At 36.8% G+C, this 17193-nt stretch overlaps 1 protein-coding gene across 1 annotated transcript; it reads right to left on the reverse strand.

Moving 5' to 3' along the window:
* Positions 1–1699: 1699 nt before the first annotated feature.
* On the reverse strand, positions 1700–15876 carry RBM34 (RNA binding motif protein 34). The gene is given in 16 exon segments (XM_032216795.1): positions 1700–1898; positions 1901–1981; positions 1984–2143; positions 3442–3547; positions 4099–4145; positions 4393–4456; positions 4583–4666; positions 5697–5715; positions 5718–5738; positions 8045–8108; positions 9983–10080; positions 10083–10180; positions 11293–11344; positions 11347–11428; positions 14414–14585; positions 15548–15876. Coding segments are annotated over 16 exon segments (1263 nt in total). The 5' UTR covers positions 15634–15876; the 3' UTR covers positions 1700–1869.
* Positions 15877–17193: the final 1317 nt, after the last annotated feature.

The raw sequence follows: 17193 nt of genomic DNA on the forward strand, positions 1-17193 counted from the left end.
GTTATGGGGGTTTGAGAATGTAACAACAGAGTCAGAAAGAGCATTCTAGGCATTGACCACTCTGCTGCTGAAGCCGTATTTTCTGCAATCAAGTTTGGAGCGGTTTACCTTGAGTTTGTATCTGTTGTGTGCTTTTGTATTATTGAGATTGAAGCTGAAGTAGTCGTTGACAGGTAGGACGTTGTAGCAGATAATTTTGTGTACTACGCTTGTTGAGTCAGACCAGAAGCACCGTAGTTCTAGATTCTCCAAACCCAAAATTTCAAGCCTGGTGGCATAAGGTATTCTGTTGAGAGCAGAGGAGCGGAGTACACTTCTCGTGAAATACCTCTGGACTCGCTTAATTGTGTTACTGTCCCATATACAGTGCGGATTCCAGATGAGTGAGCTGTATTTGAGAATTGGTATAGCAAAGGTTTTGTATGCCCTAGTTTGCAGTACAATATTACCCAAGAGGAATCTTCACAAGATTAAGTTAACAACTCTTAATGCCTTTTTGGCAATGCTATTACAGTGAGTGCTGGCTCTTAGATCATTTGTTATGAGTACACCAAGATCCTTGAACTAGTGGTTAATTGTCTATGGAATTGGTCTGAACAGAAATTGTGCAAATCAACCCATTGCGTCTATCAGCATTAAGTTGAAATTAATGCTGAATGATTTTTTTCCAGTATCATCAGTGATAAACTGGAGCATACTAATGTGGGCGAACCGAGAAACCTATTCTAGTTTTGTCAGAAACAGGCCATAATTTTAGGCTTTCTTAGAAACCCAAGACATACATTTTATTAGAATACCCTAATCCCTCATAGCAATTACAATAAAAGGAAGCCCTACTACAAGCTGCATGCTTTCTTCATGTTATGAATAAAAAGCGGCAACTGGATATTAAATACAGGGTTTGAAAAAGAAAAAAAATCTATTGAAACAAAATTAATATAGGTATAATCTGTTTTTTTTCCATGGGGAAAAAGTCTCTAATCTTAGACTTCTAACACAATTAAATCGCTATCAGAATAATCTGTAATCAAATAATGTTAATATAATTCATGTAAGAATAGTAAAAAAATATTGTCTAAAAGAAAAAATATTGATGACTGTTGAGGATTCACAAAACTTCCCATATCCGATTAGAAATTGAATAAATTTTCTTTTGCATTTATTCAACTTCAGTTCAACCTCGAAAGAAATGCTTGTTGATATTGTACAACAATACTTTTTAAAGATTTGAAAGCTGCAGTATAGATACTAAATGAAGGCTGAGTTAAATAGCATTTAATCCCTACACAATCTCTTCAAAAGAATATATAATTACATAACATCATAGCCAGCAATGTGAAAGTTGGGGATAATCAGATTAGATTTAACAAATGGCCAGGTTATCATAAAAAGATCTATTACTGAATTCATAGAAAGACCAATAGCAATTAGCACATAACCAAATACTACAGGTACCTTTGTACCACGGTATTCCAAAAAACAGGGCCAACATGAAATAATTTAAATTGTCCAGTGTAAACTTTAAACCACTTTTCAACTTATTCATAATGTTAATGTACACATATTTAACAGAAAAGACAAACATTACAAAGAACACACTTGTAAATAATTAATTGCCAGTTGTTAGAACTCTTTAAGAAAGGCTTTCTGGTATTATTTACATTATAAGGATAATAGATGAAAGATATTAAAACAATCATAAATTTCTAGTGTGACGTTTTTAATTCATCTTCCAATGTTACATTTAAATTAGATGAGCTTCTGAATTGTGAAAATGGAGATAAAATATATAAGAAATCGAAAAGATTTTCTATGCGATAAATTTTATTTAAAAGCATCTTAACATTACAAAAATATCTTAATACTGTATCATTTAGGTTTTCTCATTTTCATGCTGTTTTTGATTTTGCTTTTTTGCTTTTTTTCACTGGGTCTGCCTTTTCACCAACAAAAAAATTAGAAGATCCTTCTGATTTTTTAGAGAAGTAGTCTTTGTGTGTTTCAATCGAACAGAGCTCTTTGCATTTTTGTTTGATTTCTTCTGTTCTTCTTTCTCTCTTTTTACACAACGTTGCACTCTTAGCTTTCTTCCTTGTAATTCAGATTGGTTTAGTTTGAGAGCAAGGTGTACAGCATCTATGGTCTTTAAGGAGAAAAAAAAAAGCAACTCATAAAATTCCTCTTACATGGACTGAGAATGGGAGGGCTATTCCCTCATCACAATACTACCCCATGCATTCTTAACAGATGATTTGGAACAGGGGTGTCAAATTGGTGGCCCACGGGCCAGATGCATCACCTGCAGGCCATGCCCACCCCAGCTCCGTGAATGGGAAAAATGTCACGAGACATCATGTGATGGCAACGTGACATGGCGAGTTTGACACCCATGATTTCGAGGGTAAGGGACATTTCAGAGCACATCTGCACCGTACACAGTAAGAAGACAAGAAGTAATTCCTTCAAGGAAGCAGTCCTCCGATCACTTAATGCCACATTCTACTCTAATAACTGCCCTTTAATTTCAAGCATAGCATATCCATTGGGAAATCCAACTATGTACAAGAAGGATTTGTATCATGGTCTTATGAATCAGTTTTGCTGTTCAGACTCATTAGCTATAGTTGTCACAAGAAGCAACACAGGAGAACTTTCTTCTAATGCTATTCTTGATTACTGCAAATGAAAGGATGGTGATTTTGCTCCCCTATTTTCTCCAAACGATCGATTGATAACTATGCAAAGTATTCATGCTTTGGGTTACACTGCAGGTTAAAGGTAAATGTGCAAAAAGTGAGAAAGAATGAAATAAGCTGTTAAGTGAATGATTTGAAAATTAGTGTTCTATAGCATTGCCTTATGTTTTCAAAACTATTTGTGCCATTCAAGGAACAGAGTGGCATACCCATCTCATCATTTTTAATGGCCAGATTTTTAATTACGGCTGTTCTTTCAACAGACAGTAAAATAATGGCTAACTTATTGAGCATTCAACTCCCAGATTATCCTGTATTGCTGGGAGAACATTACTGATGACTGACTTATGCCCACAAATGTACCCCTTTTGCTGAGTTTTTCTCAATTTAGTTTCCCAGTAAAGTTCACCATTCTAATCTTCTAACGTATTTCATAACTATTACTGGATGATAAAAGATTACCATTACCATCAGTAAGTGTGCAAGATTCATGTAAATACTTGATGATTAGTGCTCTCTTTGTGAAGTTACAAGGGAGATGTCTACATATGGGTATTAGTGGAGTTCAGTGCAGTTTCAATGAATTATTTAGAAGATGCTTAATTATTCCTAGTTGTTTACCATGAGGTTTTACTGTGTTGCTATCCCCTGAGTGCAATACTGAATGCTAGATTAAATAACCAATATAGTTATGATTTAAAGCCATGCTAAATTTGTTATTGCAGCCATTGAATAACTAACGTACCTCAAATAGAACATAACCAAATCCTTTGCCGATGCCTGTGCTTCGATCTCTCACAATTCGTACACCTGTCACATTTCCACATTCCAAAAGTGATTTCTTACAGTCTCTCATCAATTTCTGTAAATAAACAACCTTTTATAAATGTGCAGTTATTAAAACACCATTTTAGCGACATGACCAAATTTCTATTACTATTTAAAGTTTCTATTCTTTTTATACAAATACAAATATGGTTGCCACCTCTATCTGCTTAAAAGAAAGATTAAGACTATTGGGACAGTATTGGCAAAGAAATAGCTCTATATCCCTTACTTACGTTTTAGTTATCCTATTATGGCATACTTCATGAACTAGGTTACAAATTTACCAATTCAAAGCACCTTTTTTGCTTTATCTCCATTTGTAGATACATTATGTTTATACATAGTTATAAATCAAGAACTTACAAAAACAAAATGCAGCTCAGGACTAAAAGAAACAAGTAAGTTGAGACATTCTGGTTTGAAGAGGTGTTACTTAATGTTAATTTTAAACCAGTCTTGTACTTTTAAGTTTGTTAACATCTTTACAGATATACTCACTTCATTAATCTGCAAAAGTATAATTTTCTACCAAAGTAATGGACATTTGTTTGAATTGAACATTAAATTATAATACATACCATAAGGCAGATTTCCTACAAATATTGATCTTTTGTTATCATGCTGTAAAACAAACAACAAAAAGAACTGACTCAGGGACTTAAAGGAAAAGCTAGAAAAAGTTATATAGTATTTGAATTATGTCTATGGAGATTCTAAATCATGTCATGGTTGTCCCAAAGGGACTTTTCAAAAAACAAGTGAACTTTATTTTTCCTTGAAGATGTTTCGTTTCTCATCCAAGAAGCTTCTTCAGTTCTGAAGTTGCCTTTTGAAAAAGCACCTTTGGGATAGCGTTTGAATTACTTACACAAGTAGATTTTGAAGCAAGGTCAACTCTGATATGGAATCCACTGGTAATTTCTCTTCCATTACTATGAAACCGTAAAAAATGAAATAACAATATAAATTACCACTAAATTTGATTTGAATATTGTTTATTTTATAAATAGTATTTAATAATTGACTGATATCTTAATGGTAATTAAAAAAATACATACCATTTTAAGGCATTATTTGCTGCAGATTCCTCCTTGAAAACAACATAAGCATTAACGTATTTCATATTAGGGTGTAGTTTTTGCCTAAAGAAAAAAAGAAACCATAATATTTGTTATATTCTATACTGCCAGACTCAAAAATAACTCGATATTTTACATCATAAAAATGTATCAAAATAAACAATCCAATAAAAATACAGCAACAATCTCCATTTATTCCAACAATGCCCTCTAGAACAATTTAGTCCAAAATAATTTCCAGAAGGCCAGCATTATAAATACAGCCTAACCTCCAGAGGATGGATATTCTATATTATATAATTGAAGGTTACATTATCACATAAAGATGAACTTTATGCATTGGGACACTAGTCGTAACAGAACTTGGGATTTGTTGCGCAACATTTAAATTTAAATCCTGTTTAAATTTAGAATTAAGAGGTAAGATATGTTTTCTAAGGAATACATTATAATTTCCTGAATCCAGATTACAGCTCAACCATGGAGAGTCTACAGCTGTCCAGATTTACTGAACTACTACCAGATTTCCCCAGCAAATTGAAAAGCCACAGGTTGCTTTCTATAATCCACAGAGTCAACTTCTTTTACTCTTTTAGTTACAATTTCTCATAATATAAAGAAATATAAATAACTCAATTGTGCTATGGTCAAGGAACAGGGCCATTTCTTAATTCAATAGTTAGCATTTGAAGGGGCTGTTATTGGCACCAGGTCTGTTCCAGTTTTACAAGTAAAACTTTACTATAATTTGCAAAAGTAAGGTTACATGTTGCAAAACTAATTTCAATTTTTACTTTGGCCCAGAATAGCTGAAAGATGCCCTGATATAAGCAAAAGACACTAGTATGATACATCAGTATTTTCTGTTATAATCATTTTATTTTAAATTAGGGCTAACAGATCCAGGCTGCAAAAAAAACATTACCAGCAACATAATTAAATGGCAGCAAAGAACTAGACATTTAAAAAAAAATTATTTGCAGCTATCTAGTGGTCATCCAGATTTCTAAAGCCGAGATGTAATAGCCCCAATATAAGAATCAACAAAGTATAACCTGTAAATCTATTCTCATGCACAAATTACAATACATACTTTATAGCAGCCATTTTTTGGATATTGTATCTTCTGCTGGATCTTAAAAGAGAAAAAATAATATATTATTAAGTAGGTGTTATTTAGCAATATTATGAACATTTACAATTTCCTTTAAACACAGACAGGAGAGATAAACTGGATAAGCATTTCTAGCCACACTAGCATTCAGCATATAGCACTAAAATCTCTCTCTCTCTCTCTCTCACTCACTCACTCACTCACTCTCTCTCTCACTCACTCACTCACTCACTCTCACTCACTCTCACAATGAAGCAGCCCAGAACCAAGCCTTCAACTGAGAAGAAGGTATGCAAACATTTCCTCTCTCCCTTTGCCTGGGGGAAAAATAACATTTTCTTATATTACGCTGCTGACTTCCTGCCAAGTTCAAGGTTAAATGTGCTGTTGGAGATCTATCCTGAACTCACTAAGAAACGATGGAAGGAAATTATTTGTTGTTATTAGTTGTGAAGTTGTGACCATCGTGACCCCATGGACAACGTTCCTCCAGGCATTCCTGCCCTCTACCATCCTCTGGAGTCCATTTAACCTACTGCTTTGGTGACTCCATCCAGTCATCTCATTCTCTGTCATTCCCTTCTTCTTTTGCCCTCAATCTTTCCCAGCATTAGGCTCTTCTCCAGTGAGTCCTTCCTTCTCATTTGGTGGCCAAAGTATTGAATTTCATCTTCAGGGTCTGGCCTTCTAAAGAGCAGTCAGGGTTGATCTCCTCTAGGACTGACTGGTTTCATCGCCTTGCAGTCCAAGGGACTCGCAGGAATCTTCTCCAGCACCTTAGTTTAAAGGACTCAATTCTTTGGCGCTCAATCTTTCTTATGGTCCAACTTTCAAAGCCATACATTGCAACTAGGAAAACCATAGCCTGGACTATTCACACTTTTGTTGGCAGGGTGATGTCTGCTTTTTAGTATATTGTCTAGATTTGCCATAGCTTTCCTAGGAGCAAGCATCTTTTAATTTCTTGGATACAGTCCCCATCTGCGTGATCTTGGAGCCCAGAAAAGTAAAATCTGTCACTACCTCCATCTCTTCCCCATCTATTTGCCTGGAATTGAGAGGACTAGATGCCATGATCTTAGTTTCTTAATGTTGAGTTTCAAGCCAACTTTTGCAACCAATAAATTTTAGTTAAATTAGCACATCTCCTAGACACAGTATTCTCCTGTTCCTCCTTATCTGCTTCTCATTTGTGTCATAAATACAGTATGGTCCTACTAGCGGCAGTCATTTAATGTAAGTATTACACAGATAGAAAATCAACAAGCAGAAGACTATCGGTAATCTTTTCATAGGGTCAGTAAAAAGAGAATTAAAATAATAGAGTTCAAACAAGGAATTTGTATCTTCCAAACGTGTTAATTTGGAGCCAATTCATGAAATATTAAGTTGAGAAAAATCCTAATGAAAAGAACCGAGTTGTTTAAAACAATGTAGTATTTATGTTATCCAGTAATCTGTCATTCCACATGTAACTCTATACATACTTTTCATACCATCATAAAACTTGAGGCGACCTTTTAGAAACAATTGAATTGTCTTACGTACTCTTATATAATGCATTTAGCAGTTGGCCAAATTACATTAATTTGCTAGTTTTACATCATAATCAATTATGAAACTTGAGATGATTTCTTATAAACAGAATTGAATTATCTTACATACTAAAATGTATTCAGCAGCTGACTAAATTAATTTAATATGCTGGTTTTACACCCAACCATAATCAATAGGCTCACTGGCTTATAACAAATACTATGAAATGATAATTTAAACATCGATGTAACATATCAGTAGAAATGCCTATCAATAAAGAAGAATGAAATGAAAGACACAGCACCATAAACTAACAAATTCATGACAATTTTCTCCACATTAATTTGTATTTTAATAGCTTCCAAAGGCCAGTAGAGAGAGGGCAAGCTTGATTTTCAATGAGACACTATTCCTCAGCAGTGTGTCCCTATAGAGAAAGAAGCTCCACCTAGCCTACTGAAATATTCAACATTATTTGGTTTCCAACAAAAACCATTTAAATGACTGGCTTTGCTTAACAACCCATGGCATTCACTTAACAACCACAGCATGTGCTTAACAACTGTGATGTTTGCCTAATGACTGCTGCAAAAAAAAAAAAAAAAAAAGACTGGAAAATTACTTCGTCACATGGATGCCTCAATTGACTAATGACTATAATGAGTTATGATTGGATTTCTGGTCCCAATTACAGTCATAAGTCAAGGACTATTCATATATGGTACACTTTTGGTGCAAGCCAGAAACTGAAATTATTTACTAGTAAAGAATCACAAAATGAAGTAAATAACATACCAAAGAACGGAAACGAATTGATTCAATTTGTCCGTAGTCTTTGAAAAATGACTTCAGCATCTAAATTAAAAGAGGTATAATTTTATTAGGTCAAGACGTATACCAGTGTTTGAGAAACAGCAGCAAACACTTAATCCATATACAATGAATGGAACACCAGGAACCCTAAATAATATCTATTTGACCAATGATTAAAGGATACAATAAAAATAAGTAGTTTTTTTTTTTTGCAGAATTATTAAAGATTAAATCAAACTGAAAACATTATGCAAAAGTAACTGGGGGGTTCTTTTTAAGTTGAAAGAGTAACACAAAAAATTCTACATAAAATACTTTACCCTCTTTCCCTATGCATACTGTGTTACTCCAAAAATAAAATAGGGTCTTATTTTCTTTTGACTCCTGAAATAAGCACTTGGCCTTATTTTCGGGGAGGTCTTATTATTTTTGAGGTGCAGGAGGTGGCGAGTATGGTTACCTCATGGCTGCTGCTGTGTTGCATCTCACTGGCCCTGCCACTCCTTTTGCAGCAGCCATTAGCGTGACACAAGAGCCATGGTTGCTAGGGTTGCGGGAGCGGCCATTAGGTAAGGGTGTGTGGATTGCATAGGGCAAGTTCCCCCCTCCCTTTCCGGCCCCTGGCCTCACCTCACATTGTTTGTGCGGCAAGCAGCCAGAAGAAATGGTGGAGTTGCACATACGGTTAAATATTTTCATGGAGGGCTTATTTTGGGGGAGGGCTTATTTTAGCACATGCGCTAAAAATCCTGATTGGGCTTATTATCCAGGGAGGTCTTATTTTGGGAAAATAGGGTAATTACTCACAAGAAAATGTGCTTTACAAAATCAGTAGGCCAGCACAATATGTTTATAGATTAATGAGGGATCTCCACCCCCCACCCCCCCAGTCTGTGGACCGGTAGCAGGCCATGGCATGCTAGAAAGTGGGCCACACAAACATGCGAAGCACACAAAACCACACCCCCTCTGGTCCACAGAAAAATATATCTCCACAGAACTGGTCCCCAGTGCCCAAAAGGTGGGGGCCGCTGGATTAACAGATTCAGACTGCAAAAAATTGTCCACGTTGTGGATAGCAAATGTGGAACTCTTTGCTTTCATCAGTGAAGGTCAATACATGCAAGCCACATCTATATTATTGGATCAGAAGCAGGGACCCATATGCAACTCTCCAAACATTCATAAAACACATGATCCAGAGCAACATGTTGCAGAGATAAAGTGGAGGGTGAGATAGAATCATACTGAACAATTTTGCCCTGTGGCAGAAGACAATCAGAAATGTAATTAATGAATTAAGTATTCAGAGCAAAGGTAGTCCTTGATTTAAAATCAAAGTCATGACGACACTGAAAAAAGTGACTTATGACCTGCCCTCTCACTCATGATCATCATGCATCCCCATGGTCACGTGACCGAAATCCAAGGGCTTAGCAACCGGCATGAATTTATGATGATTACAGCATTCCAGGGTCACCTGATCACCATTTGCAATTTTCCCTGTCAATGAGTGAAGCCAGATTTGCTTAACGATAGTGTTATTCCCTTAATAATTGCAGTGATTCGCTTAACTATGGTGTGAAATTGGGCACAACTCACTTAATAATCACCTTTCTTAGCAACTGAAAGTTTGGCCCCAATTGTGGAAATTGTGGTCCCAGTTGCATAAATCAAGGATTAACTGTATTAGCTGAATGATGGTGATGGTGTAAATTAAATCAGTTACACTGTATTTCTTTTTCTTTAACTTATGTTTTAAATTTTTGGATACATATTACTTCTTTATTTTGCTTAAAGTTGCTTATACTAGAACAGTGATAGGCACTTATTTTTAATGTAACTTTTTAAAAAATGCTTAATATAATCTGTTATTTTAAAGAAAGTACAAATAGCCTGCTATCAAAGTTACTTACTTGTGCTGTATAAGAAACAGGTAAATTCCCCACAAAAAGAGTCCTCTTGTTCTTTAAATTTTCTTTAGCCTGGTTAACTTTAATTTTCTTTTTTTAATTTGAGCAGCTTCCTCTGAGATTGGAAAAAGTTTGGTAGCCTTATTTTTCATTTGTATTACTTCTTCTTCTGCTTCACTTACATGAGCGAAAGCATATTCCCTTGACAAGAAATTTATAACCAAATTATTAAACTGAGCATATGTAAATAATTGTGTGTGTTCACGTAGTCACAAAAAAAATCAGCATTTTAAAACTAGCTTTTCACTGACAAATATCAGTTCTAGAGAGATTGTAATTACCTACATTAAAAGCATGCAATTATGATCATTTAGGGGAATGAAGAGGGGAATCCGGCTGCGCAAGCAGCAGGCTGGTACACACACTCATGCACACACAGCTTGAATGCAAGTGTAGCTGCATTTGCTGGTCCTCTGCTCCGAGTCAAGCTATGTGCATGTTGCCAGCTTGCTGCTCACACAAATCAAGCTGCACAACAGCATGTGTGTACCAGCTCACGGCCCAGTTATGAATAGGCCACAGCCCAGTAGTTGGGGACCCCTGGCGTAGGGAATGGTCATATAAGAGGAAACATAGCCCGTAGCTGCATAGTGGGCAAAGCCAGAGGTTCATGAGAGATCCTCCCTAGTTATCAATGTGGAAAGGAATTGGTGAGACAATTCTATTTTCAGATTTGTAAGATTCTGTTAATGTAGCTTTACGATGAAGTCAAATTAGTCTGATTATCTGGTAAGGTTGACAATCATTTTCAACTAGAATACAGCACACATACAGTGCTTGACTTACAACAGTTGATTTAGTGACCATTCAAAGTTACAACAGCACTGAAAATTGACTTATGACTGTTTTTCACACTTACGACCATTTCAGCATCCCCACGGTCACATAATCAAAATTCAGACTCTTGGCAACTGACTCATATTTATGACAGTTGCAGTGACCTGGGGTCATGTGATCCCTTTTGCAAGCAAAGTCAACGGGGAAGCCACTTAGCAACTGTTACTAACTTAACAACTGCAGTGACAAGATATGTCATAAATGGGGCAAAACTCACTTAACAAATGTCTCACTTAGCCACAGATTTGGGGCTCAATTGTTGAGGACTACCTGTATTTATTTAATAACAATAGGGTCTTTTAAGAGGCATGCTACATTTTAACCTGCTAATCTGACCTTTCCTTAGGACCCAGACAGTAACTAACCAATATGGGAAATTAAGCATAATACATAACAGAGTATAGTTTTTCATTTACCTGTTTGCTACTGTTTCATTTGCTAGAGAGGTATCTTTCTTAGATTTCTTCATTTTTTTAAAGGCTGTTTTTTAGTTGAAGAATCTTGAATTTCTGTGACACTTTCCTCTTCTTTATGGTTACGTTTTTTACTTTCCTTTTAAAATCAATACACAGTCAAACATGATAAAGTGTTACACAATCTCAGGAAGGTTAGAATATTCACATATAGTTTTGCTAAATTTGGCAATTTGCTAGTTACTAATGCCTCATAGCATTCCAGACTGTATACCTTAAACTGGACAATTGCTCGTTAATTGTTGCACCTACGAATAGTAGCCAAGATCTTCTATCAGATGGAAGTAAAATGGAATCTGGGCCCATCTTTTATTAAAGTCCAATGATCACAATGGTTCAAAAGCCCCCAAATCGGACAGAGAGAAACATTTATAGAAAACAATTCAAGTCCTAAAAATGAGGACTGTATCTGTGGTCCTTCTGTTCTAGGTCTCTGTACTAAAAGTACATGCATTTTTGTTTTTGTTTTTTAGAAAAAGGAGGATATGATATTAAGTTGCCTAGTTAAATTTTCCTTTATGTGACAGAGCCTAAGAAAATGTTGGAGCACCTAGAACCAACCACTTTTAATTAATTTCAATTTAGTAAGAAGCCTAATAGGCAGAAAGCCAACTTTAGGCTAGTTTCTTGTCTCTTTACTAAAGCTATTAAATGAAGAAGCGAAAGAGCCCAATCATTTAAACAGATATTTCAATTTCCAATTCATTTCTATTTCTAGAATTTGGGATAAGGATTTAATTACATGACTTTTGAAAGCATTATTACAATTTCAATCATAAATCACAATCTTGGAATTAAACTGTGAAGAAGACTTCCAAGAACATAACTTTCAATTTAGGTTAAAAAGCCTTTTTAAATTGAATTTTAAAGCAGCAATTATAAAAAAAAATTAAACAAGGTTTAGAGTGAATGAAAAAGACCTAATGGTATTGTAAAGATCCAGTTCAAATTCCTATATTTTATATTCTAACATGTTTTCCAAGTGCAATTATGAAATTCTTGCCCTTTATTGTAGCAGAGATTGGAACTGGATTGAGTATTTTTTAAAATTTGTTTATACACAATTTGGAATACGGAGTGAATACTGTAGCAAACAAATGTGCTGATAAAAATTATTTAGGAAAGGTAAAATGAGAAGAAAAAAATAATGTGAACAGCACCAATTTTTCCAAAGTGAGCAAGTAGGAATGAAAATGGGAGCCACAAAAAGGCAAAGTGATGCATATTAGCACACAAAATCCAAACATCATTATACTTCCATGGCATCTCAACTGACAGTGACAGATCATAAAAGGGATTTGGGGATCAGGGTGTACAAGTCAAAAAAGTTAACCCAATGTGCAGCTATACTAAAGCAATCTCCTTCAAAACAAGCTTGAATCCCGAGGCCTCATGAACATATTTGTATAATTTTCTTAGCAACAATATGGGAGAAACTTGCTATTATTTTCTTCTGGGATGTTTTTTCAACTTCCCAATGTAGCTTAGAGCCTATAGCCATGTGCTCTTCCACTCACAATAAGGTCCAATTCTGCTTAATTTTTCAAGCTGAGTCACAGTCATATAGGGCAGCTATAGTGATCTAAAAAGAGCAAATGTCATTCTTGGCATCATTAAAGGAAATGAATGTACAACAGGCAATATAATAATGACTTTATATGACCTCTCAAAGATGAGACCACATTTGGAAGGGCTATGATTAGGTTTTACACCTAAAAAGTGTTATAAAGTTAGAAGACAGATAAAGAATACATGGTGAAAATATATAAATGACATAAAACACCTGATGGGGGCATTTATATCTCTAAGTGGTTGTTGGACTAAGAGAGAAGGTCCCACCTCCATACTGTACCAATTAAGCACCACGTGTATCAGAAGTGGGTTCCTGCCAGTTCTAATCTCTTCTATAGGAGAGGTTCCACAAATCTACAGTGCCGTTTAGAACTGGTTCCAGCTCCCTCCCCCTGCCCGTGTGCACATCATCAAGATGAAGAGCGAGAGGAGGAATTCTGGGAGTTGAAGTCCACAAGTCTTAAAGCTGTCAAGTTTGAACACCCCTGGGGTTTTTTTTCTAAAGGGTTAGAGGTGCAAGGGTCTTGTAACTTGACAGCTTTAAGACTTGAGTGCTTCAAATGCCAGAGTTTCTGAGCCAACATTTTGGTTACTAAGCAAGAGTGTTGTTAAGTGAGTTTCACCACATTTTACAAGTTGGCTACGCCCAGCCAGTCACATGGCTGCCAAGCCACTCCCACCTGGTCACATGGCCAGCAAGCCACTCCCACCCAGTCACATGGCTGGCAAACCATTCCCATAAAGCGGCCACACCTAGAGGTTCTAAAAAAATTGAAGCCCACCACTGATGTGTACTTAATCCAATGATGTCTAATGATTTGATTGTTTTTTAATATTTTTATATCTTTACTTTAATTCTACTGTAAGCTGCCCAGAATTGCTTGGATGGTGAAACAGGCAGCATATAAAATTAATAAATAATATAAAATCATTCATGGCATGGAAAATATGCACAATAAGTTCTTTACACAATACACAAATTGTACAATTTACTATTAACAGGTGTCACTAAGCTAATTTTTAAAAGGAAAATTTAATGGCAGTTTGGGCTACTAGCACTACTAGCAACCTTTCAAATTAGAACAGGAGTGTCAAACTGGTGGATGAGTCATGCATAGGACACCCCACCCGACGAAGGGAAAAAATGGCACGATACGTCATGTGATGGCAACAGGTTGGACACCCGTGATTTAGAGGAAGAAGTCTTTGAATACCAGCTTTTATAGTGGTCAGTGATACAAAAACAGAGGACTACTCCCTTCCTGTCTATGATGGTGATCTTAATGACTGTATCTATATGGCTATGATATGATAAACTATGGATTACACAACACTGGGGCCCTAATGCAACAGGGCCTTATGAAGACTGGAAATCAACTGTGATTATAGATATGCTCTTCTGTTCAGATATGTCTGAAACTGGTTCATAGGTCAACAGCATTTTCATGAGGCTTTGTCACACCGATTTTAGAACATAAATTAGTTAACTTACTTTTGCCACAGCAACATACATTGGCTGTTTTTCAACACCAGGAGCACTGAAGAGTTGTAGGAGGACATCTGAATCACATGCTGCAGATTTGTTTTGAAAGAGGCTGCTAGCCACTTGCCCCACAATATAATCTTCACTTGATTCAGCAACAGCATTCATGCCACATATTTTCCTATTTAAGAAAGATCAAGTCAGTCAGGATTCACTACAGGAAACAACTGCATCCAAAAACATTAACTGTTGATAATTTTCTCCAAGGTTTTTGAAAGGTATAAAAAGAGGGGTGAAATGTTATCAACTGTGAAATCATGTATGATGAGAAACTTGAATGAAATTTGCCAGTTTATAGGGCATTGGTACTTAAGAATGCAGTGTTTATTACTGTAAACTGTAATTGTCCATGTTTATTACTAGCCTGTCATCCCTGTTTCTCTGTGTGTGTGTCTTTGAGTCAATGCTGACTACTGGCAACTGTCTGTACTAGTAGTCCAGTACTCCCAACGCATAGGGGGGCAATTAGAACCATTAAACCAAGTTAATGGCCTTTTAGGCTTCCTCCTCGTGAATAGAGTTCACTTTTTGAGTAAAGCAAGAATTATATGTCATGGGGGGGGGGCTCATGATTTTAGAGATGCTTGGATGGGGCATGGCCAGAAAAAGGTCGGGAACCATTGTACTAGTCCTTGCAGTTTTCTTGGCAATATTTCAGAAGTGGTTTGCCATTGCCTCCTTGCTCTTCCCAAGAATGTCTGGACCAAGATCACTCAAGGAGTTTTGTGTCAAATGCAGAACTAGAATTCCCGAATTCTAACTTGGTGTCTTCAACCACTTCATCAAACTGGCCTTGAATCGTTTAATTGCCACAAATCAGATTTCAAGCTACAGGTGCTTTTTCAGCAGATCAGCAGAATGGGGAAAACGGGGAAACGGGCTTTGAGAGCGAAACACGTGGTACCCCCAGGCACAGCTGGCGCTCCAGCAACTCTCCCTTCTTGGAGGAGCCACCACAAACATGATCCTAGGCAAAACGATCTGGCTCCGGGACCAAAGAAACAAAGGAGTCGCCAGAAGCCCCCAGACCCCTTTAGGAGAAGACGGGCAAACAACGAACATCCCCACAACCGCAATCCTCACCCTGCGGCTGGAGAAACTTTAACCTTCCGGGCGCGCTTCATCTTCGCTGGAAAGCTGCTGCTGCAGCCACTTCCGCCTTCAAGCATAGATCTAAACTAGCAAAGTAGAGGAGACTTCAGAGCCTTTCAAACTTCGCGGAGGATACAAGAACACTGGTACATTCGCTTTCGTGCGGATTTTTTCCTAGGCTATATTTGTGCGCGCTGGCTCTTATGGCATCGTTGCCGACAGACTGGAAAAGACGTCTCGGTAGGGTTTTTTACGCATTCCGGTTGAAACTCAGAGAAATTGTTAAGACCTCCTTACAAAAACTGGTGTGGCTCCCATCCTTACATTGTTCAGAGGAAGTGTTTGAAGATCTGGTTATTTTGTCACGCAGGGTGTGATCCCGGAGTCCTCCCCCCCCCTTTTTTTATACAGTATTTGGTTTTGCTTTGACTTGCTTTTCCAGCCTTGTTTTTTTCTTTTTCTTTAATCAGTTGTGTTTTTACTTGTTAGCTGCTCAGAATGGTTTTGGAGTCAAGCAGTCTCTAAATAAAATTTTAAATGTTTAAGCAAATCAATAATGAGCTGAAGGGTTGAATCGTGTTAAATCATCTTTATTTAACTATGGTTTGTTGAATAAGCTGTAGTAGGCTGTCAGCTATAAGCACTGATGCACTGCAGGAGTGGATGTTCCTAAGCATGGGTATGCTATACAAAGTAGTTGTAATTGAAGTTCTGTAACTAATATAGGAGGGTCAGATTGGTGTAAACATCAGGTTATAATTCAGGAGGCATGAGTTCTAGTCCTGCCCTGGGCACAAAGCCAACTGGGAGACTTATTTACAAGGCTCCTGGACCATCAAGCCTAGGTGTACTTAACAGGTGGATTGACCTGCCTAGTGTGCTGAGTTTAATGGTGTTCAGAATGACCTCTGTTTTATAGTAAGGAGATTGAACTGAACTCCAACCCAGCCTATCTCTAGAATAGATCATAACATTAGGAGTGAATTACTTTATGGTAGTGTTTTTCAATCTTGGTAAATTTAGATGCATGGATCTTATCTCCCAGATTTCCCCAGCCATCCTATTGGTAGGGAAAATCTTAAAGCTTAAATTTACATATCTTAAAATTGCCAAGATTGGGAAACCTTGTGTCAGATTGGGAAACTTTGTGTCAAGCGTTTGTCTTTAAATGACTACCTCTTTCTAATTATAAAATAAACCCATGCAATCGAATCAGCATATTTAAAAAAAAATACTTTTAAAAATGTAAATTAGAGTGAAGTATTATATTTTGCTCCTGGATAAATGCAAGGTCTGCGATCACTGTCTATTAAGACTTGATTTTTCCATACTATTTCAGTGAATTGTTTTCACTTCCTCTTGTAGACAGAAATTAGAGATTTCTGTCCCGGAAGTCTGAGCTCGAAAACGAGGTAAGAGCACTCTAACGTTTATGTCTTCTACCTAGTATGCAAGCATTTAATTAGGGTAGTATTTCGACCACAAGACTGAAGTCGCCGGCGTTGTACGTCATTTCGAGCTAATAGACTCGATCGAAAAAGAACTTGCGCGCTCCCTGCTGGGTGTCCTATTCGGAAATGCTAAATGGCAGCAAAGGGACTCTTAAGAACAAAAAGCAGGAAACGAGAGAGAGCTAC

Source organism: Thamnophis elegans, chromosome 4 (assembly GCF_009769535.1).
Source record: "Thamnophis elegans isolate rThaEle1 chromosome 4, rThaEle1.pri, whole genome shotgun sequence".
Classification (NCBI taxonomy): domain Eukaryota; kingdom Metazoa; phylum Chordata; class Lepidosauria; order Squamata; family Colubridae; genus Thamnophis; species Thamnophis elegans.